The sequence below is a fragment of the Lonchura striata genome, chromosome 3, assembly GCF_050655825.1.
Source record: "Lonchura striata isolate lonStrDom1 chromosome 3, ASM5065582v1, whole genome shotgun sequence".
NCBI classification, from domain to species: Eukaryota; Metazoa; Chordata; class Aves; order Passeriformes; family Estrildidae; genus Lonchura; species Lonchura striata.
The window spans coordinates 107533128-107557369 of record NC_140705.1 but is presented as its reverse complement, the minus strand read 5'-3'; the positions used below and the strand labels follow the sequence as shown (position 1 = coordinate 107557369).

Sequence of the window (24242 nt, the reverse complement as noted above, 5' to 3'; positions counted from 1 at the left end):
AGGAGGGTAGTAAAAGCTCTCTAAATACAGGGCATGGAAACAAGGTTGGCCACTAGATCCATTCTCTGCCCAGTCTGAAATGGGAATCAACTCTTGTGCCTAACCCCTTCTCTTTCCACCTACAATAGGTGTCCCCAGGGAAGCAAAGGAAAACTGAGCCACATTCAGAGCCTCAGACCATCTTAGGCTGCTTCATGAGGTAGCACTGGTCCTGGGAGAAGCATAAGGATTAGAAATGGAACATTTGTGAAGAACTTAAAACTGCCAGAACACGACTCAGGGCAAGCTCTGGAGGGCACCAGTGCCTGTGAAGCACAGAGTGCATCCAGCAAGTGATGACCTGCTGGAAAGTGACTTCCAAGGCATCCACCAAGGGCTGCAGCCAAGTAGTGCTTCAGGGCGGTGCTCGACCTCTCTAGGCAACCGTATCTCTGGAGCCAGGGCCAGTCTTAAATTCCAGCCAGAGATACCAGACACCTGAGAATTTAAGGAGGTCTTAAAGTGACACAGATACAAGTCTTGGAAATAGCTCTTTCAAAGTTTGTGCTGGAACTATTTACAAGCACTTTTCCCCTGCTTTTCCTATACCTTCCAATATAACAAAACAAACAAGCAAAACAAAAATCTAGTTGAGGTGACCCAGAATATAGATTAAGGCTCCTTTAAGTATGGAATCAAGATGCAGCTAAAATCATTTAGGGGGAAAAAACAAAAAGGCTGAAGTTGTTGCTGTTTCTTGCAAACACCTGAGTTAAAACCCTCCACACAGAATGTTTCCCACTGGCTTTTTCCTGAACAGCATAAACACTGGCAGGACTCATCTGATGGTCAGCATTGACTCCACCACATCTGGAACAGTTTACCCATGGCCTTCATGCAAAGCCATGCCCACAACATCAGGAAAGCAAACCTGCAGTTTAAAAGAAAAGCTGGATAGCTCAGGCTCAAATGGACATTTAGAAGAACAAGGATGAAAGCGTTCTCCAACACACAGCGTGTGCCAAGGCTGGGGGTGGAGGGAAAGAGAGCATTATCACAAGCACTTCTAGGGCAGAAGAGGATTTAGCTGAAATACCAAGGTGTCTGCATGCCCGTAGTATGAATGGTTATTCACTTGAAGGGAAAGTCTGTCTTTTTTCCTCTTGGCACATAATGAAACTGAAGACAAACGATGTATAAATAAAACAGGGTGCTTCTGTAGTACAGAATGATAACAATCTCAGCAATCCCTCGGCTCATGCCAGGAAATTCTCCTCACACACTGCTTGCAGGTTTATCAGCCTTATCAAATCAGACACAAAAAATAAAATTACAAAAGTGAGGAGGCAAAAGCCAGTGTCTCCACAACGGAGCTTCTAAGGAGCAAATGCCACTTTATGTGGGAAAACCCAAAGTATGGCTTAACAAAGACTGGGTTAGGCCATAAAGGGCATTTGGCACTCAGTGCCACACCACATAAATACATGTCAGACAACCCTGAGCACAAACACTGAAGTGCAGCTACACACACCTACCTCAGCTCTACCGCTCGCTGAAGGGAGAGTGTCACACACGTGATGCTCCTCACTACAGCACAAACTGTTTTACAGATGAATCAAGTATCATCATCCTTCTTCCACGAAGGGGAAACCTGAGCAGCAACACATCCCACTTGCCCCACGTCCAGCCAGATTCCAAGCAGCTCTTTGTGGTCTTGTGAAGTCTTTGTCCCACTCTTGAAATCAAGATGAATTTACATATTCCTACTAAACTAATATATGAGAGATACAACTAATGCTATTCTGAAGATCAAAGACCTTGTAAATACCAGTTTTTATTCATTTGGTAACTTTTTAGAAGCTGCAAAACCCTCACTGAAGGTTTACAACTTTGACTTCCCAGATACCCCAGGACATCTGATGGGAGTGTGAAGTGAAAACCATCTTCCAAGCAGGCCATGCCAACATTATTTCATCCACACCCAGGCTATCAGATGTTGGAAAGCTCAGATGTGAAACCACACTAATGCTCCTCACACCACCAGCTGCTTCAGAGGTGAAGTTACAATACAAACCTTTCCTATGGATTAGTTTGTCCAGGTCCTCTGTGTTCAGTGGCAGCAATGTCACTTCAGCAATCTCTACTGTGCTTAGAACTCTTCCATTCAATCTAGGTAAAGAAATGCTTACTGGACACTTAGAAGCCCAAGAAAAACCCTATAGGAACTGATTCTGCTGTGCACAACTTGTGCTAGTGTAACAGACAATTTCTTTGCAGGGCCTCTCCTGCATCTATTCTATACAATGACATGTTCTTTTCTAGATACCTGCAAAGTGACAACACAACAGCTTTCTAAGAGACTCCTGTAATTCCCTTCCCTAGGAAAGTGACACAGAAGATGCTGATTTTAGGAACTTTAGCTTCAGAATACCTGGTGTTTTGAAACCTTTTTGAAATATTACTGTGCCTGTATTTTCCTTAGCTAAATGCATAAAAAATATAATATTAGGTATCTGCCATAAGTTTTACAGAATTTGAGATTAATATTTCAAAACCACCACTACAACAGACAAATCAATTTCCATAACTTTCATTTCTTAATCAATTATGGATTTATTCAGGTGACTTTAAGACACATAGGCTTCTCCATGTACCAATGAAGCTAAAACTACAACGGCAATCTTTATATAAAACAGCCAAAAACACATGGTTTGCTTTCAAGGTTTCAGTTTTCTATTAGTTCACCAGTGATGAGCTATAAATACTCCAATGAAGCCTAGACTGAATGTATTTTTAGGAGAAGTGGTCTAGAAAAATATATAATTAACAAATTAAGAAGCCCAAAATAGTTCCACAGAGCAGCCCACGACACTTCTTCAGCTTGTCACATGGTTGTTGCTGTGCCCAGCTATAACTGCTCACCAGCAGCATTTTGCTCAGTTTTCATAATTAGCTATAGGGTTTGCACTAATTTGCTCTCAGAGCAGCTCCCATCAGGCACAGAGGAGAAACACTCTCAGTTTACAGGATGACATCTACATCTGTTTCTGAGTGTGTGCTCACGGGGATTGTGCTCTAGAAGACACGTTCATGTCACAAAAAACATGTCCAGCCCACAGCTGGAGAGACAAACACTTTAAGAGATTTAAGTGAAAACTTGCTAAACTAATTGATGAATTTCAGAGACTGATAAAACTTCTGAAGACAACGTGTATCTCTTCACTCAAGTATTTTAGATGAAACAGAAAAGAACTCTAACATCAGTTACTGATTACTTATTGTTCTTGACATGTGCAACTAAGTATTTGTAAAACTATGCATTTACAGCATGGACTTAAAATAAACTCATTAAACCCACAACTTTTTGCTCCCAAACAAATATAAAAAGAAAACAATATGGCAGTTTATACCCCGTTTATTAAAACAGAGCCGTCTATTACTTATTACACTGGTTGGGTAGCCATAAATCACATTATTTTCTTACTCTATCAAGATGCAAGACATTTTGGCAACCAAATAACAAAGACAAATTAGGCAGGGTGGAGAAACATTTAAGCTGCAGTGAGTTAAAAAACATCTAAGCTGGGGGAGACCTAAACCAGCAGAGTTATACAAGGTGCTGGCATCGGGTGACGCTCGGCATGGCGTGCTTGCCAGCCAACTCCTCGAGTGCCCCGTGGGCCTGCCAGGCCCCTTCAACTGGAATGTCAGAAAAGGTCCAGGGACCGTCTGGATGCCGCTTTTTTGGACATCTACCAAAGAGCGCACCACCAAAGCTACAGTTTCTGTGTAGGGATCGCATAGTTCTTTGTAAGAATGAAGGCTTCTGGTAAGAAAGTTTATAGTGCAATCTGAATTAATTTGTGCCCACAGTGTCATTATTCATTTTCCCCAAACAGTTTAAATATAATTGTGTAGGAATTTGATATCTCCGTAAAGATATTACAAAGCAGTGCTTACACAGTTGGTGACTACATAGATTCAATTTTAATAAATACATCACTTCAAGCTTTTGCAAAACTACAGGTACGAAAGCAAGAAGTGGCAAAGCAGCCAACTGCTTCTGTATCTTCTGAATGCTATTAAAATTCTCAGGGCTCTAAGGAGTTCAGATACCCTACTGCACAGGAAGCACACACTGTGTTCAGTTTAACAGCTGCTCGGGGAAGAGCAAAACCCATTTCTGCTTCCTCTTTGCCAACGTGCCACCAAGTTACAGCTCCTGCTGAGAAGTCAGAGAGGTTGCTTTACTCCAGACAAGCATGTTCAGATATGTTTCTGCTTGTCAGCATAGCTGTGTGCTTAACATGGAAATTTGTAACACGAGCTGTATTGCGCAGACATACACACTTTTTTTACTACTGTAGACAAAAAGGGGTCAAGCACCAGGAGCTTCAGCTCATAAACTCATTGTGCTGGCCCTAGGGAACCTCGCTGGTAACAGCTGTAGCCTTAATGCAAATTTACAAAGTGAACACTTACTCAGCTCGAAAACCGTACATACAGTAGTTACCCTGATAACAACAAATACAGTAGCAGGTCAACATCCTGTTGCTAGACAATTTTTGGAGATGGAATATTTTATAAAATCACAAATAGCAATGCTTCATTGAAATAACAGATTTAATTTGCTTCTTGAAACAACTATTCTTAAATCAGTCTGACAATATGCAAGCAAATTAAGTAAAAGCACCAGATTTCCTTTCAGTTTTCAAAAGATTGTAAGGTTTAAGTCATCAAGAGACTGTTTGGGTTTTGATTTTTCCTTTTTAAAGAGTCTTGATTTAAGACAGTGACAGAGGAAAACGTCTAAAAAGCATCTTCAAAAGATTCTTATCTCATTGCAAAACACTCACTTTATGTATTTTGACATAAAAACATCAAATCTTTTTTCTTTTCAGAGTCCTCATCAGGAGCATTTTCAATTTTAAAAAATTGCTTAAAAATCAGACATTTAAAGTCAACTACATTCAACAGATACAACTCATGGTCAAGCTAAATGATTCTCTGTACATCAATACTGCAAAAAGGAAAAGAGTAATTAGCAGTGTTACACCACACTCCATAGGAATTAATCCTTTAAAAGCCAACTGATTTGATTTCTATTTAAAAATAAACAGGTATGAAAAATCTCCTTTGGTCACAGTCCAGAGACAACTGTTTAGGTAAGTGTGACAACAGCAAGAAAAAACACACCAATCAACTGGTCATAATATATAAGTGCAGGTGAAGATGCAAATAAAATAGCCCTCTTAATTGCAAAGCATGCCATACACAGATAGAAAACAGACAGAATTTTGAGAATTCCAATATATTAATGCTTACCATATTCGTGTACTTCAGTAGCTTCAAAAAAGACCATGAATGTAAACATGCTTGGAGGCATCTTATTAACATATAAATATACATGTGCCAGATACCTGCAAACTAAGGTTTGGCACATACGTGCTCACTTCACAACAAAACTTTCAGAAAATGAGGCTCAAAAAGTGCTTTCATAATTTTAAATGTGAATTTTAAATGTCTGAAGTGGAGAAACACTATTCTAGAAAAGAATCAACTAAGATTCAGTTCATATTTTTCCATTAAATGCTGTCTTTCAAGACAACTTTGGAAAAAAAAATAACCATGATGCCTGCAGATATTTCTCTCTGGCACTCAGCAACTTCTGACAATGACAACTTCTGTCTTACATGCAATTCTGCAGCAGAGAAAAGCTTTAAAGCATTCTGCAAATATTTTGGCTTTCACATGGAAACTGGAGCAAACAGGTTTTTTACTACAGAAATTCAGAACCTTTGCTTGTTTCTAAGTAGTGCCGAAACTCAAAGATAAATATGGACTTAAGGATGAATGACAGCTGTAAGGTCTGACTTCACATTGTCAAACACTACAGATAAACAGACATATCTTTTCACAACTCTATACTTCTGATTTAAGAACTATCATTTTGTAAGCAGCAAGTCTTCACATGCAAATAAAAGTACATAAACACTAAACATTAATTAGTAACTTATTTTCTTCACAAGTTCCATTCTGACAAGTAAATTATCTGGACAAGTGTACTTGCCTTACAAGTATTTTCAAGAGTTATGCATTTAAAACTGATAAACACCATAGACCTGATAAAACTGCTAAGAGATCCTAAACTCATAAACCCTTCCTGGATACTCAAAATGTAGTATATTTTCCTTTCTCCAATTCCACAGGGACATAAAATACCTTTAGTAAGATTCCTCACTAAACCTTCCTACAGAGTAAGCACTTTCTATAGCTCTTTTTGCTGAAACAAGAATCACTTCAAAAAAAACATTTGACAAGATTGAGGCTCAGAAACTCATCTGTCATGTAACCAAATTAGACTGGAATAATACAAGTGTACCTTTTTACATTGAATCCTACTGTTAAATTAAAAAAAAAAAAAAGCTGTAGTTTGTACACCTTCTTAAGAAGTTTAAGGTTTTCTAAATGAAACCAGAATGAGAAACACAAATGAGAAATCAACTAGTTGCATTCTCCACCTACTAGCATTTTAATGCCTTTAGAACTGAAAATGTATTCATTAAGCAATACACTGTAACTGGAATAGTCAACACTCAAGTCCACCAAAATTTAAAAAGCGATTCATTTCAGCATAACCACACTAGCAAATTATTCTGTATATTTCAGTGAAGCAGAGCTTTAAAAAAATTGTAGAGAAATAGATCGTTCCTTTCTTGTGTTTTAGGGGAGCAAATCTCTCCATAAAGATGATTTATACAAATGCAAGAGCAAACTTTCTGAGAGAAGGGTTTGGGGGTTTTATTGTTTTTTTTTTCCCAAAGATTTCACCACATGATTGAAAATTAGATGAATGTGTATTCCTGACCACACTGACAATGTCACAGCTAGTTCATGATAAGCAACTGCAACGAGTGTAAATGAAAAACAGGTCCCTATACTGGGACAAAGCTTGGCTGCAGGCTGACTGTATGACACTAATATTGAAAGCAAGAATTTAAGTAAACTCATCTGGCATTCAGATCTGACTGAGGGAACAGTGACAACGACACAGTGAAGGTACACTTAGGTGCAATTTCATGCTGGTGACTTTTTCCTCTTTTTATGCTTAGAGTAGATTTTAAACCAAGAGTTGCATATTCAATGACACGTACACAATTCAAAACTTAAGAGACCAAGAGCACAGTTATACACATAATTACATAAACTTAGTATTTACATATTCTAAACAAAGTTCCATTTTAACAGTTGAAGTCTTTTAACACATGAAAGAAGATAAGGTACTACAAAGAATGCATAACGGGATCACAAACTTTCCACAAGCATATAAACACATGTTTTAAAGTGCTTTCTGGGTGCTTCAGATTAACCCCTCGCAGTACAAGCTTTTATGTAGTGCTGTTCCAGTCATTACAAAATTATTTAAATCCCTCCTCTTCAGGTGCATTGTGAGTTCAGGAATAATGACAACACCATTGTAGAACTTTAGGCTCTACAACATAAACGTATACATTACTTAGGTTCAGATGAAGTTGTCAAATACTTTGGTTTATCATAGCTTGGGATAAATATTTGATAGAACAAAAATTGCACCTCTCCACTCTTGAGTTTATTTTTTTTTTTAACTAAAAAAATACCCCAACATAAATTGACAGTATTCTTTGGTAAAAACAGGACATTTGGCCAACTTGTGTGTACATCTATTTATCAAAATAGCGTAAAAGTGATCAAATGCCACTGCTGTACTGTCAATTTACAGGAATAAGTATTCCTCAGTGGGGAGTATCAAAATATTAACCTTAGCAGTTACCTATACAACAAGCTGAAACACCTTCAGCAACCATTACAGGGAATCAATAATGTTTTAGAATACTTTTTGCTTAACATTTATCCTTTCCATTACAAAAACCTGTAAAATGCTCTATGCCTGCAGACAAGTCCACTACCTTGCAGTGACTACAGAAACGTTATTCAATGGTGTACACTGTCAAGTTGCTTTAACAAAAACCAGGAATAAGGTGTGCTGACCAACTAATACTCAACTGCACAGTACTTGTGCATTACCTATCCTAAATACTAAGAAAAGCCTATTAAAAATTCATTTAACTGCTACAAGTTACGTGAATATATAAAAACAGAGCAGATATACAAGTATAACACTGAACATACTGTACTTTATTAGCACAAAAAGCCAGAACAAGGCACAGCAAGCAGAAAAATACATCAATAGAAGGGTTAGTGTAGCATACAAGAATAACGTTTATTGTACTTGCAGCCAAAATGTTTCCTACCTCGCACAGGTCACTGCCATAGAGAAGTAAGAAATAAAATACTGTAGCAGCTGGTAAAGAAACTAGGGAGCACTCAGAATTGGTACAAAACATTAAACAGGGGTCAGGGCATTCCAACAAAATTTTAGTGCAAAATATCTAAGATAGAACTACTTTTAAGTTCCATCTCCGTGTAAATAAGCAAACAGAAGTTAGAATCTTGTTTCTAAGTCATCTGTTGAAACTATCATCAGTGCATATTACGTTAAAACATTTTTAAAAGCGCAGATGGAAAGATATTTACAAATAAAGTGTACCAGTACCTTTGAAACCTGACATTTGCTTCAGATATGTCAGATTTTGTACTCTGATTATAATAATTCATCTACTTGACATGTTCTCCATAAAAATATCAGACGACTTTAAATAATTAAGCATTTTTTCCTGTCATTATTACCTTCCATTGTAAGTTACTAGCAGTCAGGCCACCAAAATCTGTTTTGGAAAAAACCCACAACCTTCTGTTGCACAGCAATAATCTAATTCTGTGTCCTGACACAGAAGCAGCAATTCACACTGGAAGGTATTTTTAACTGTCTGAGACAGCATTACATTTGCTAACAATGCCACTTAAATCTCCAAGTGTTTGTAACAGAATTACAGTACTGAGCAGGCATATTCAAGTCTTAATGATTAGGAAACCTTATACACTGTGAAAAGCATGATTCATCTGTTAGCATCAAAGCACCATTAACTCTTAATGGACCGCTTCTAATGAACTGCTCTTCATTACAAGAAAATATTCACTAGTATTTGGAAACATGTTTGTGAGCTAAATTATTACTTTGAGTTGAAGAAAGTTTTGAAGAAGAGAATTAAAAAAAAATACTTCAAATATTAGCAAAAATGCCCCTCCAATAAAGCCTTTCTTTAACAGCATTACATGAATGCCCCATGGGAAATGCCTCATAGTTTCTTCATCCAATTACTACAGCTATAAAAGGGAAAAGAATATTTAGAAATTAGCAAAAATATTTCATTAGGCCTTAATGAAAAACGTGCAGAATTGTGTCTGCTTATTGTTTCCAAGAGGCATCACAACTTAGTTTGATTAACAGCAGGCAGCATCTGACAGGATACTAACACTCAGCTTAAATAGGGTATTGCAGAAAAGCAAGACGTCATCGGTGCGCTTGCTGCAGTTAAACTGTAATACACAAAAAAAAAAAAAAAAAGCATGTTCCAGAAGCTTATTTTGTTTTCCATTTACTTTGTTTTTATAGGTTCCCGCTCCAGCCATCGCACCCTGACTTTTTGTTTATAGTGATACTCCTTTAGAAAGTCTTGCAACATTGAGGGTAGAGGAAGGTCATCAATTCCATCGTACGTAGTGCACCTGCAGATTACTGCCCGGCAGATATACTGCAGACTAAAGGGGAAGGTCCTGTTCAGAGATACAGTAAGCAATGGCTCAAAGAACATGCAAGAGCTGGGGTCTTTGTAGTGTTCCAGAAGCCCCGTAACGGTTGACGAGTGGAACACACAGGGGTCGTGGGCATCAAAGCTGAAGTTGTGGTTCCACTGCTCGATGCGTGCGTGCAGGGAGCGGTTGTAGCGGCGGAAGCTCACCGAGAAGAGGTAGTCCTCCTGCGCAGAATCCCTGAGCAAAAAAGTGCCTTCGGGTTTACCCTCCAGAAGTGCTTCTGCTTCGTAGCGGTCCATGACGCCCCAGTAACACGGGTTACCTGTGATCTGGAGCAAGTCTGGCACGAGGCAGTGGATGTAATCGATCTGAGTATGCACTTTCCAAGCCCCCTGCCTGCTGATATGGCCATGGCTCTCTCCTGACATCTGACGCTGCTTCTGCCGGCGCGACTGCAGGCAAAGCGTTGTCGTGTCCTCTTCGGAGTCACAGTTCCCTGGAGGTGTTATGGTTTTGTCCCCGGTCAGCTCAGTCATCCCGGGGGCTAACTTTGGTCCCAGTTTATACAATGGATTTACCTGTGCTGTAGCTTCAAAAGTGTGTATTTGGGCATTGGGAGGGGGATCAACCCCTTCTTCAATACTAAGCCTACGTCTCTCTCTGAGCCGGTCTTCTTCATCTTCTGTGGAAACCAAGGAAGGATCAAATGTGTCAAAGAAAGTTGAATGAGGGCTCACAGGTGCTGTGTGTTGTTTAATCAGATGCCACTTCTGGGCCAGATCTGAGCCTGCAGGAAAAGGGCATTTCTCAAGCATTAGTTCAGAGAGATGGATCTTTCTTTTGTTAGAAAACAGAGGTTTGGACTGTTTGCTATAAGTTCTCATGGGAAAACACAGCCCAACAGTGTCTTGGAGACGCTGTCGCAGAGAACGGCTGCCTACTGTCCTGCTGGATACTGTGTCCATGTCATGGACTGAGCTCACCCCGTACCTTCTCTCCCTCCTCTGCAAACCACTTCGTGTTCTACCAAACCTTTTTTCAGTATCCAAGGAGCTCTGTGTTTTGGTAGAGCAGGAATGCTTCTTCTTCCCACCCCAAGGAGCATGCCGAGAATAAGAGTCCCTTCGAGCAAGCCTGGCTCCTGTAGTGACACATGAGTCATTCTCTTTCTCAATGCTTATTTCAACAATCTGAGGAATTTCTGTGACACAGTTTTGGTTCCGCCTTGCTGAATTCTTTGAAGGACTTAAGCCTAATTGCAAAGCAATGTCTTCTCTCAAAGGGCTGCTGGGCTGTTGTTGAGTCAAGTCAGTTATCTGGATGGCTTTCTCTTTACCAGATGAGCAATTATTGGAGTTCACAACTATACTCTCATTTTGGCTTCCACCCTCATGACTAAAGAGATTCTGGCATCTGTATTTGAAATTGTTCCACATCTTTCCCACTTTATCCATGGATTATGTTATCTAAAACAAGAGGAGAAGAAATAGTAAAATAAAAATATAGTTGTAAAACAGGAGGATATATCTTCAGTTCTCAATTAAGTTACACACCCTAGATGACTACTATTAACTGAATGCAATACATTTTAAAATAAGTGCCCTAGTCTTTGTAGGATTATGTGGAAGCAAGATGCATCACACCATTTTGACATTTAGAAAAATATCCCTATTTTTGAATATTTTCTAAATGAGTGTTTAGAAAAATCACCACAAAGAAGTGTTTAGGAAATGAGAAACATTTCATTTACAAGTAGGCCCTCCTATTTTTCTGTAGGCATGCAGGTAGGTCTGCATAGTTGTATTTGATGAATAGGAAATACATAGTCTATAAATTCTTCATTTAAGAAAGAATTTTTAAGTCATTTGTTAGTTATGACTCTCTGATAAACTTCCAATAAGAAGCAGTAAAACAAATCCTGAATAAGGCCTGTTCAAGTCACTCCAAACTAGCAGAGCTGTTAGTAAAATCCAACAAATGCACTGCAAATGTCCAGATACATCGTGTAAAACAAAATCTCCAGCTGCACACCACATAAATTCCAAGACATAGCTTTGTAAGATTAAAAGAATTAGGACAAAAATAGAAATTTAGGGGGGAAAAAAGCATTCATCCTTATTAGATGAGACAATCACCAAAAGACAATTTTAGAATTATAAAGTCTCTGATACATTAATGTAAGCCATATGAAACAGCTGAAAAAAAATCCACCAACCAATGGTCGGCTTTATTACTTAAGATATAAAAGAATGAAAGAGCCCAAGGAGCTTTTCTATCTTTAGTAAGAACACTTAAAAAGAAAGCAGCTTCACAGCAGAAACACGATGACAGTGAATCATGAAGATACTGTAAAAAGATAAAAACATTAGCAGTGTGTATTCTGAAACTACATCTTTAGAAACTGAGTTTGATAATTGGAACAAGACTGCCAAAATTACAGGACTGCCCTAGGACAGAGAGAAACAGGCTAATTCTGTACTAAAAAAAGTCAGGCAATGCCAAACTAAATTAGATCTAATTAAGTTCTGAGAGAAGTGCTAAACTTAAAAGAATAAAACACGTCATCTTATCTAATTTAACTCTTTATGGAAACTGCTCTGTTCTTTGGAAACATTATTTTGCAGCAACACTCCTCTGTTGCTGCACTTCTTTTCTGTTCATAACTGGAGAGGAATCTGAAGCAGTGACTAAATGCACTGGGGCTCATGACATAAAGTGGATGATGAACAAGTAGGCAATGCTCTGGTGATCCAGCCTACAAGTCCTTACAACAGGAGCATAGCTGTAAGCCTACGACTTTATAGCAGAATTCACTGAGACTGGAGGAGAGTCAGAGGCATAGTTTACAAGAGAAATATGAAAGAGAATGAATGTGTAACACCTGACTGTGATAGGAACAAAAAACAAAAGCTTTCTATCTCACTCTATCATCAGATGATCCAGCAAACCCAGCAAGCCAGGTACCTAACTTAAAAATTGAGTGTGGATGAGGAGCTGGGGAGAAAGGGGAAATCAGGCCTCCAGTCTCTGCAGGTTGCTGGTACAAGTTACCTACAACACAGTGCTAAAGGACAATCTGCACAGCACTTTTGTGGTTATTAAAGAGGCAGACACTTGCAGAGCAATGTTACACATGGAAGATGCTACACAGCTCCATGTATACATAAAGACTGTAAGCAAATGAGCAAAGAATGTCTTCCTGAATAAAATAAAAAATCCTCAAATTGTTTTTCTTTCTGGAGTTGTCTGGATCAAGCTGAGGAAATTCTAGGAGCAACAGAACTACTAAAGTCAGACCACACACAAATTTGCAGGAAGCCCCCAACATGTATCATGTCATTTCAATGATCATAGCTGTTTGTGGTGTCTCAGAATACCCATGCTGACCATGAAGGAGCACATGTCTGCTGGCTGCCAGCCTGTCAACAAAATATATACAAGGCTGACTTCTACACTTTCATCTCAAGTTTTAAATTTTTTATTCTCTTCCTAGTCAGAGAGATGTTTAAAATTTCTGGGAAGAGAAAAGAATGAGATACTATATAAACTCCATTCCCTTGGCAAGTCAGGCGAGAAAATGTACACGTTTTGTGACAATGAACTGGAATTACTTTTCTATCCAATCACATGCTATTCAGTGGTGTCTTTTATTCTGAAATTGCTCTTTATTGCTCTTCCTTTGCACTACTAGTCTAAAATGTCTTAAGACTGTTAGATGGGTGGAAAGTTCTCTACATGTGCCCAGAAAGCTTCAAGAACAAATAAAAATAAAAACCAACAAAACACTCCACCCACAGCCCCCCAGCATCCCGGCTTGACAGACTGTACTTCTCAGAAGTTAAACTTAAAAGGTTAAAAGTACTTTTTGTCACACTCAAGAGAATAAAGATACCTTTCTTACCCAGAAAAGCAAATGAGTCACTGTGTCTTGTCTTGAGAATATACCTCAACATGAACTTGCTAGATTCCTTCCTTGACTTGTGGACATGTTTACTACAAAGGGAAAAGCAGAAATTTTGTTAATAGTTAGAATATCTTTTCATTTAGACATCTACTGTTAATCACTGACATCAAAGGGATATTTTACTATTTATTTCTGAAATGTATCCATGTAACTGCACGCTCTTTATATATTTTTAATGCATATTAATATAAACAAAAAGCTTCACAGAACTTGCTTTTTCTATACATTAACAACATTTGTCAAGTGCAGTCATGGGCAGGACTCTGAAATAAAACCTTTGACAACCAAGAGCAAAGCCACGGTATCTGCATCATTGAAGTGCCAGGCACAATGGGCATAATCAAGCCTATGAAATGGTTTCCTCACATTTTGGTCTCAAGTTGTGGTTGGCAGTGCTGTCAGATCACCACATACTGTCTCTCCTTGTTTCCAGCTGCTACATCACATCAAAAGGCAGCTAAAAATACACACTTTTCTAATATTACTTTTCCAGGTAAGCAACTGCTGTACTCTCCACAAGGATGTTACATGATTGTGAAGCAAGAGCAATATGAACCATGATTCTAAAAATGGGAAAGTGGAATACAAGACAAGTTCTTTATTAAAAGAGTAGGTCAGCACTTCCCTAAAATAATCATCATTGTTTTTCAGAAATCCAAGAGGAGTTGAGGGATTTAATATGCTCACACCACTGTCAGAAATCTAACAGTAACAGAAGAGAATAACTTGCTTCTCCATGCTAGATCCAAGCCCAGGAAAGCAGCAAGAGTTAACAGAAAACATTGGGAATTTACATGAAAGCTCTACACACAGAACAAGAAGAAAAATATTGAAATGTGATGCACATGTACTTCAATGAAAAGCTACAGGGTTGAGCAATCAGTAGGTGGATATTAAAAGTTCATATTCCTAGGTAGAAACTCCAGAGCAATGGCAGGAAAGTCCAAGTATTACTAGTTTCCATTCACCTCTAGAAGTGCTAAAATTCCTGAAATATTTTTAAAGTTAGGCCACACTATTGCTATTGAGATTCCATAAAAGTAACCTTTTCAGAGAGCAACAGAGTGACAAGTACAAAGTATTTATACCAGATGAAGATCAAAACACAACTACAGCTCTTCTGCAACTGTAACATTTACTCTCATTTCTTTTGTTCTGCATTATGTTCCTAGTAAGCCTACAAACACAACAGTCAAAACCATTAAAATTTGTTCAGTGCAAGGCATTAACAGAGCAAATGCAAGGTAAAGTTGGTAGAATAAGGGCTATCCAACTTTAAACAAAACCTTACTTGAAACATTAGCTCATTCAGCCCTCTGAAGTTCACCTTCACTGCAAATAAAACCAGTGATGCTGTTTTACTGGGCATAGGTGGCAAAGGGGCTGCATGCTAACCATTTTAACACATCAAAAATTCAAAAAACCCACATGGATGCTTATCCTGAAGTGTCACACTTAATGGCACTAGCTTTATATATCCCCATTCTCCTCAGTTCTGCTCAGAAACATGAGCAGTCAATACAGCACCTATCACATCACCACTGCCAGCCAGCTGACACGGCCTGTTGGACAAACTGCCAGGTGGCTCCAGGAGGGAGTGATTTCTTTGGGAATCAGCCTTCCCTAATGGAAAACAGTTCCTTGAATTTGGGCAAATTGTCTCAGTTAAACATCTCAGACTTGCGTTAGAACAAAAGCTGAGTCACTGGTAAAGTATTTAAAATTTAATCTAGTGATTTTAAATGAGTTTAAATCCATGTGCAACAGATGTGTGGTTTCACAGATTTCTCATGGCAGCACTAAGTTTGACAAAATAAAAATTATTTCTGAACTGGTTCTAAAGCCATCCCAGTTTTACAAAGGAGCACCGCCAGTGGTTATTCTAGCCTAAACAGGAAATCCATTTCATTCCATCAAAATCCACAAAGTGAATTCAACCATTCGTAGATTTTCTAAGAAAAAAAAACCCAATTATTTTTTCTAAGAAAAGTAGAAGTTTTACTGATCTCTTTTCAACTAAAAATTATTTCTGCCCACATTGACCTGGCATAAATGATCTTAAAAATAACAGATAATAAGCACTCTACATGGATTACAGAAGCGTGAGCAGCAATACCTTAGTGCTATATTCCCATTTGCAGTAAATTTAGAGACATTCCAATGCATGAATTTTGCATGAGTATAGTCGTCAAGTATTCTGAGCACACAAATGCTGAGACAACAAAGAGATTTTAAGCAGTATGATAAATCTACAGTTGCAACTTGTTTGTAATCCTAAAATACCACATATTAACAGATTACTGTGAAAACTCAGACCATTCTTCCCAGAAATGTCACAAGATCTAGCCAGAGCTTTCTGCCTGTGACTTCATAGGAACACTATTCTAAGTCAAGGCTGTGCTCTGTCTGAAAGATAATACACTCATTTCACTCTCACAGTTCACCCTATTTAAAATTTATTCAGTATGGTCTATTATATTCAAAGTATTAACTGCTAACAATGTACCATCTTCACAGAAGATGAAATAGTGCACAAAATATGATACCTTACAGAACAGGCTCAAAAAAAAAAGAACCTACAAGATTATTTGTTTTGGTATTTTTGTAAGATGATAGCTTCAAAACACTGAAAGATAACAAGGTCAAAACATTGAAGGAATACAAAACCAGATAACTTTTCCAAGTCAAAAACCCAGTAATCTGACAAAAGGAAAAGAGAGCAGGGAAAGAAATCAGTCTCCCTGCTCCTTGCACACTGTTTAGCTCAATGTTAGCTGGAGCCTATACAAGCAAACTGGCTACCACATTCCATGGCCCTGGTGCACAGACCATGGAGGTACAAGCAAAAGCCTGGAAGGAAACGATGCTTCTATTTGTGTCATTCCTCAAAATTATTTGCTTAGCAGTGACAAGATTATTAAAGACATTTGCTTCCATGAAGGGATGCTTGCTGGAGAGGTCACTGTCCTGTCTGCACGCTGCCAAATGCCTGCTGCAGGTTCCTGCTGCAGGTTCCTGCTGCAGGGATGTCCTGAGCGAGCTGCTCCCAGGAAGGACAATACTAAAGATTACAAAGCAATTTCCTCCTTTCCAATGCATATTCCAGAAATAATGAATTACTACTGTAATACTAGAAATAATGTTTCTTAAAAGACAAAGAATTTGTTGGCTCAAGAGGAACCATGCATTTTTCTACACACACAAAAATGTGCTCACTGCAGACAGCTCAAAGAGCTGATTTAGAGGCCTGGAAGGAAAAGGTGGCTGCTATTTTTTTAACTAAACAAGGTAAAGGGGCCAAGTGTCTCAAGTGCTCATGAAAGCCTTATTAGGATAAAGTACTACTGGTTTTTAACTATTAGGCTTTGATAAATTGGAAGGGCAGTTGCATAAGAAAATTAATACAAAGGTTAGAATCCTCAAACCAAAACTCAAACCTCCCAGAAAAGAGGTAAAGGATACAGAGCTCCAATTCCAAGAACACATAGAATTGGCCTAAGTTGGTGCTGCAACCAAGAGAAATGGCATCAGCCTCTTCCTGGCCACCTGTGCTGGTGCAGGAGGTGGTCTGTACACCATATGGCTGCTCAGTCAACCAGCTCAAGGAACTGATCCAGACTAAAATGAATTCTCAGAAAAAGTCTCAATCATTTACTCCATCTGGTTTATGACTTCTGTACAAACATTCAAGTTAACACATGTGAGGAGCAGATGAAGAGGGAGGAAGCAGCAGCCAGGGCAAGACTGCTTCCTTCCACAGCAGCACTGGTTAGCTCTGCTGAAGTTATTAAGCTCTTAGATGGCTACTTTGAAGAGAAGAGACATCTCCATTCCCAGCTAAGAGGCTCTGGCTGCAAAGAGATTAGAATTCTACTTAAGATGCTGCTTTGAACACTTGCATTGAAAGTTCAGCCACTGAAAACCTTTACTACGAAAATAAAATGCTGAGTTGGCTTGATGCATTGTGCTAAAACACAAGGAAAGCTGCAAGTTTCAAGGACTTGAGCTGGCAGACTGTCAAGTCTAAGTAAAATAATGATATTTTGCCATTGTTCCAACCTAGAGTAAGAAGTGAAGTCCTCCCCCTCCTTGGTGCAGATTTGCAATGAGCAAAAAGCAGTCTTAGCTTGGACAGCTGATGTTCTGCCAGTTTCTTCCCAAGCAGCTACACAATGGTAACTTCTGACCAAAAATACTGCTCCAAAACTTTGGGTTTCCAGAAGGACAATTTTGGCACTATGTGTGTTCACCCTGGGTTGAAAAGTACTGTACAGTTGCTATCTGTTTCTTTGCTGTAAGAAAATCTGAAATTCCTGAAGCACACAAGATATCAATAGATGAACAGAAAGTTATGGCGCTGAATCAAAACTAGGGGCAACTGCTTTTTAAATACTCCTTTGCCTCTACTGACACAAGTCTAGGAGGCAATAACCACGAGCAAAGTTGGTAGTTCTAATTATGTAAGAATTACAGCACAAACATGAGTTTCAGATACTAAAACATAAATAACACTATACAGATTTACCAAGAACTCCCATAGTGGTAGATTTCTAAGCTAGAAACGACAAAGTCAAGACAATGGCACACATTATTTCCAAGTCAAGAAACCTTCAAATCATTTTGGCAGTATCCTGATGGCAGCCACTCATTGTAACATGTAAATCCACACAAGCAAGATTAAATGAAAGCAGTTTCCTTTAAACTACCTCCATACACCCTAAGCAGGCAATTCAATTTCACCTTAACATTTCAAAAAAAGAACCCAAAAGAATGAGCATTAAGTTAACAAGGTAAAGTACCTGCCATGACAGGGAACTCTAGGTGAATTAGTGTAGTAATGGTTTCCATACTGCTATGTTTAACTCTTCTCACAGAGAAGCTGCCACTATACTTTTTTAAAATTCATGTGGACAGAATAAATGGTTCCAGTCAGTGTTCCAGCAGCCCTCTTGATGACCTCTGCAAAAGCCATAAGTACTCTGAGAAAAGTTATGGAGCTCTCCCTTAGTAGAGAAGAATTTGCTTCTACTTCTGTGAACACTAATGAAGCATATCCTCCTCTACAAAGTTCTAAAATATAAATAGGTATCAAATTGATAAAAAGAGTGATCTAATGGTTATTTGTATGTAATTCTTGGGAGATCTGAGTTAAGAAAAAACATACCTTAATAGCTGTGCCTCACTAAAAGCAAAGGAAATTGGAAGCAAAGTTGAAAGATGAGTCAAATCACATCCCACATCTTTGACAAGCTCAGTAAAAACATCCAATTTAATATATTTTGTAAACAGTGCATTTCATTCAATTGCAAATGGCCTATTTTCCAAACACAATCCTTCTGTTCTGGGATCAATTTATACTGGTTTAACAGTCCTATTTCTTCTCATTACATTTTTCAAAACCTCAACAGCCTGTTTAATGCCTCTCCCTCACCACTGTACCCATGCCCCCCATCAGCTTACAGTCCTCCTGGACACAGAGCTTTTCTCGTGCACCTAGCCACTTCCCATGTGTCCTTTTAACCTGGCCAAGCAAAAGATCGTATTCTCCAACACAAACTAGCTCAACTAGCTACCTGACACCTCTAATGAACCAATAAAACCAAAGCTGTACTTGTCTTTCTCTAGCAATGTATCTAGAATGGTGACCACATAGTCACCATTATTGCCATTCATGCAGTTTGCAGGAAAAATAAAATAAAGCAGCCCTTCTCTCAAATTTAAGTGAAATGGACCCAAAAGTTCAAAAGTTTCAAAGCCATAACAATTGAGAAAGGTAACAGCCCAAGCTGCTATCCAGCTACAGCTATGCTTACACCAAGTAGAAGGTGGCCTGAGATGGACAGTTCTAACAACATAAACTTATAAAGTGACCTTCATAATGACTTAACTCCCAACTCACATTCTTTCACGCCAGAAGTTTGGCAAGTAAATACTATCACTACAGCACCACTGGAAATCTCAGATCAGTTTCTGTACAGAATATGCTTTCATAAAATAAAAAAAATTGAGTAACTACAGAATGAGACCAGGATTTAACCTGCAAAGCATTTGGCAGGCAAGGAGTTAAAATCCTGCCTAAGACTAGCCCACAGCTGCTGTCAGCAGTCAGGCTTGTCAAGAGAAGCTCTGGGCTGTCTTGACAAGACTAATTGGCAGCAAGCACCTGGTTCCCCAGGCTGGGCCTGGGGAAGGTAAAGAACATAAACCCTGCAAAGAAGAAGGAGAAGCAGCTGGAGGGCTGCCAGTAGGTCTAGCCTGTTTCATGTTTTCACTTTAATCCACAGGCAACTTTATCCTAGACTGTACCCAGCTAGAGCAACCAGAAACATTTCAACTTCCCAGCTGAAGGCAACTTGTGCTCTGTGGTTCTGTACTGGGAAGTTCTGCCAGCAAACAGTCACCAAGCCTTGGTGTGCAGGGTCCTGCTGCAGCACAGCCAGCTGCAACATCCACTATCACTAAATTGCAGTGGAACTGAAATTTTGGTTTTCTAATACCCCCAAAAATTAGCTTAAAGGTGTTACCGTAACTTTAAAATTATGGACTAAATTGCCAGAAAATCTAAACTAAGACTGTTCTGGATATTCTGTACACTGAACACATAAAGCATGCGTGATGACAACTTATAAACACTTATAAACATAGCAAATTAAAGTGCATCTTTAAAAAACTTAAAAAAAAAAGTTTACAAAATCCCCAACATTCTAAAAACTAGCTAGAAGTAGGATGAATGAGGAATTTTAACTGGGATTTCCAGAAAAGTTAAAAGACTTTAAACATATTTTGACCTCTGCTAAGAATCATGATTTCAGTGAATGTGAAGCTTTCTGAAATTCTGCCCTTGGTTTTTTCACATTATTAAGACTCAAGTGAAAAAAACTTAAAGCATTAGCCTTGCAGGTTCAGCCCGAGATAGGAAGATCTTAATTAGTGGTAAGGGACAAAAAAAAAAAAAAAAGCCCTTAGTTTAGCTGAGTTTGCATAACTGAACCAACAAGTGTCTAGTTATATATAAACATACACAAAAATTGATATATGTAAAATATGTATAACATCAATATACCTCAGAAATTTTTGTGTGCAAGATGGTATAAGTATAAACATTAAAAAGTCAGAACTAAATTCTTCAAAGCAAATTGCTCAGGAAATACATTGACTATGTCTTGGCCAAGTTTCACATTTTAGGCGTTTTAGCTTGCTAGTCAAGAATTCTAATAATGCCGAGCAGCACTAAGTTTCCATATCTTAAAACCCTGGAAATTTGGAAGTGTACTCATACACAGTCTCAGTTTGAAAAACAGTCCAATCAATAAGCATTAATGCCAAATGATGGTGCTGGGGAGGACAAAACATAATAGTGGAAGTGCTTGACAGTCAACCCACTGTTAGCAGAACAACTCACCCAAAGAGCCAGAGTGTGCCATTGTGCTCACTCTGGCTCACTCACTACCTGAGCACACCAAAAGAACCATTCCAACATTCCTTTAACTGTTCATGATACTAATGTACCAATACAACAATCCATTAGCAATATCTAAAAAGAAAAAAACTCAGGGTAATGATTATAAGTTATTGTGTTCAGAGTTACTGCTCTAGAAATAACAAAAAAAAATGTTTCTCTGCCTGACAGCAAAGGGTCCAGCCCTTTGCAAAACCTGCTCTCCATTTGTATTCAAAGACTACCAACGAGTAATCTAGAGGCTCTCTTGGTCTCTACTCATGAGCTTCATGACTCAGTGTTAAAAACAAACAAAAAAAAACCAAAAAAAAAACCCAAAAAAAACCCCAAAAAACCAAAAACCTACAAAAAAAACCAAAAACAAAAGCAACCGAAAGCAACAAACCACCCCAAAAACAAACCAAGACAAACAAACAACAGTAACAAAAAAAAACAAAACAAACCAACCCACACCACACTTACTTTCCTTGTACCATGCAAAACAGGAATGCCCATGATTCAAAACATAGGATCAAGATGTACCATAAAAGCTTCAAGTAATAATATCTAGCCCTTCACATATAAGAAATGTAAGACTATGACTAAATGCACAGGATACATATTAGAGACTGAACAAGCATTGATAAGAAAATCAGGTCTTTCCTCTTAAAAGTATCGGTTTCCTCAGTCCATTACAACTGAGGTGATAACTAGATTATTATGGTACTATCTTATCTTCAAGGCACTAGACTCCATTGCATAGGAAGATGAAATAGGATAGCAAGATTGTCAATATGTGGCTACATCTTTCTTCTTGTTTTTACATAAAGCTATCAGTTAAATAAAAACTACTTTAATGAAATGCTCATTCTAGCAAAGAAGCACCTGTGCATGTTATGTAAGCCCCCACAGGATAAGAATTTTCTAAGAAAAATATATGTATTTGGTTAGCTCCTAAATTCTTCTCAAAATAAAATATATAAATGCTTTGTCTTTTGAAATAATCTATCCAATCCAAAAGCTGACTCCAGTTATCACTACAGGATTGTTGCAGCACAACCCTAGCCATGAATCACTAATCCACTGATTAGCTACTGGGCATTCCTATTAATCAATAGGCAAATGGCCTATCTAAAAAGACAACTCACTAACCTGTGATACCACCTGAATACCTACACACCAGCTCATTCAGTATCAGGAAACTGCTTGGTGTCCAAGGGCTCCTATCTGATGTGGATGAATATAAGTTACAGGCTGCAGGAACTGACTAGCAAAATGAATCTTTACAGCACCATTGCCAGCTGCACAAGACTAATAAAACCAGTAATGCTCTGTGAAAGCAGAGACTTGGCTGTATGAATGGCTTACCCTGCTTGAGCAGTGAGCTTGGACCAGATCATCCACTGCAGAGCCTTCCTTCTAACCTTACCTATTCTGGGATTCTGTAATGGTTTAAGAGGCTGCATTTCATGCAGTCTGAAGCACCACAGAAAATTGAGCAAACTTAAATCAATGATTACTAAGTAATAAACTTGTCAGAGGGCAGCTATTGAAGAGTACAGTTCTTTCTAGATTATTCCTCTTGAATTTAGCCATAGAAAGGGCACCCTAAGGGTGATAGTCCATTATAATTAATCTACTGCTTTGCTGCAGATATTCTTCCCTCCCATCCCTTTACATCAGTTCCAACATTTCATCTGACCTCCATTTTCACTATAAGCTAATTGATGGAAGCACCAAACACACAAACAGCACTATAATGAGGAAAAAAAAAAAAAAGAGACAAGTGATAGCATGGAGGTGGGAGAATTTCCAGTCTTATGCAAAGAGAGGAAGGGAAAAGAACCATGTCTACCAGCAGCAGTGAGCCATTAATGCTGGTTTAGCCATTTCTGTGAAACCTACTCCTTAATGTTAACCCAGATTCTCCTTATAACCTGAAACACATCTTATTAATGAAAGATTAAATCAAAACCTTAACTGTAAAGCAAAACCTAAAATTTAGCTTCAAGACTAACACTCATCTAGAGAAAACACTGTACCCTTCAGAAAACCAGGAACTGTAACACTTTTAACAGGGAAAACTATTAATATAGAAATATAACTAATATTCACCTTTATTGTTTCAAAAAGGTGGTTCAACTGCTACTTGAAAGACCAGACATTTTCTCATATTTTTTATAAAGCAAAAGAAGATTTTAAGAGCACAGGAACAACCTGTTCAATAAATGAGTTCAGAAAGTTGTGATCCTTAAGTATCCTCCATTATGAAAAGTACTTTGATTCTTGATATTAAAAAAAAAAAAAAGAGTCATTATGAGACACGGCAATTTCCACATCTAACTACTTTCACCTAGTGGCCAGAAATTCCTGAAGAAAAACTTGCATGGTGATCACAAGGATGAGAATTCCAAATTCTAGATTCAAAACTAGATGAAAACAAAGAAACTTTCTTGAAGATACTCATGATCAGTCACAGCTTGAGCACCCTTCAAACCCTTATATAAACTTGAAGGGTCCAAATAACTCAAACCAGTTGTGCAAGTTCAGAGATCTCAACCTCTTGTGCTACAGACTGGCAGGAGTCTGCCTGCCACTTAGGTGGGGGGAGGGAAAATGCCTAATGTTTGACTGTACACAAGGCTACAAAATTCTGATTGTACTGGCATCAGTGGCACACACATAAAAAAAATTAACTTGTAGCTAACTTAAAATCTGTCATGATTTGGAGAAAAATTATTTATCTTCATAAGAATTCTGATAAGCAGCCAGACTGGAACATTCTTTGGAACATTCTCTGGCAAATTCTGTTTGCTCCTATCCTGAAGGAACATGGAAAAGAAAACACCTGATCCAGCAGGTACCAACGTCCTGAGAAGTTCACACTGCCACAGTGGGCTCTGCTGCTGGTTCAGAGAAAGACCAGCAGTGAAACTCAGGGAAAGTTCTCTCACACAGCTGCAAGCATCTGCATAATTGACACAGATTTTGCTACAGGGGAAATGCATTTGAAAAAAGAAACTTTCAGCTGTACTGTGTCAACAGGCAAGGCCATCTTTCTTAAAGTTTAAACTAGACACCTTAAAAAGAGCAAAGAAAGTCAGTCTACTTGGTGGCCCTTAAGTCTTTTCCCAACAGGAGGGACATGCTTCTGAAATATATTTTTTT

The 24242-nt window shown here is 38.4% G+C and overlaps 1 protein-coding gene across 2 annotated transcripts in view; it reads right to left on the bottom strand.

The window, feature by feature from the left end:
• Positions 1-3376: 3376 nt before the first annotated feature.
• SOCS5 (suppressor of cytokine signaling 5) overlaps positions 3377-24242 on the bottom strand; it is a 33756-nt gene continuing 12890 nt past the window's right edge. For both annotated transcript variants that reach the window (XM_021552404.3, XM_021552395.3), the window contains exons 2-3: positions 13574-13665; positions 3377-11138 (exon numbers count right to left, since the gene is read on the bottom strand). In XM_021552404.3, coding sequence (XP_021408079.2) covers positions 9516-11126 — 1611 coding nt within the window. In that variant the 5' untranslated portion in view covers positions 11127-11138; positions 13574-13665 and the 3' untranslated portion in view covers positions 3377-9515. The remainder of the gene's footprint in view (positions 11139-13573; positions 13666-24242) is intronic.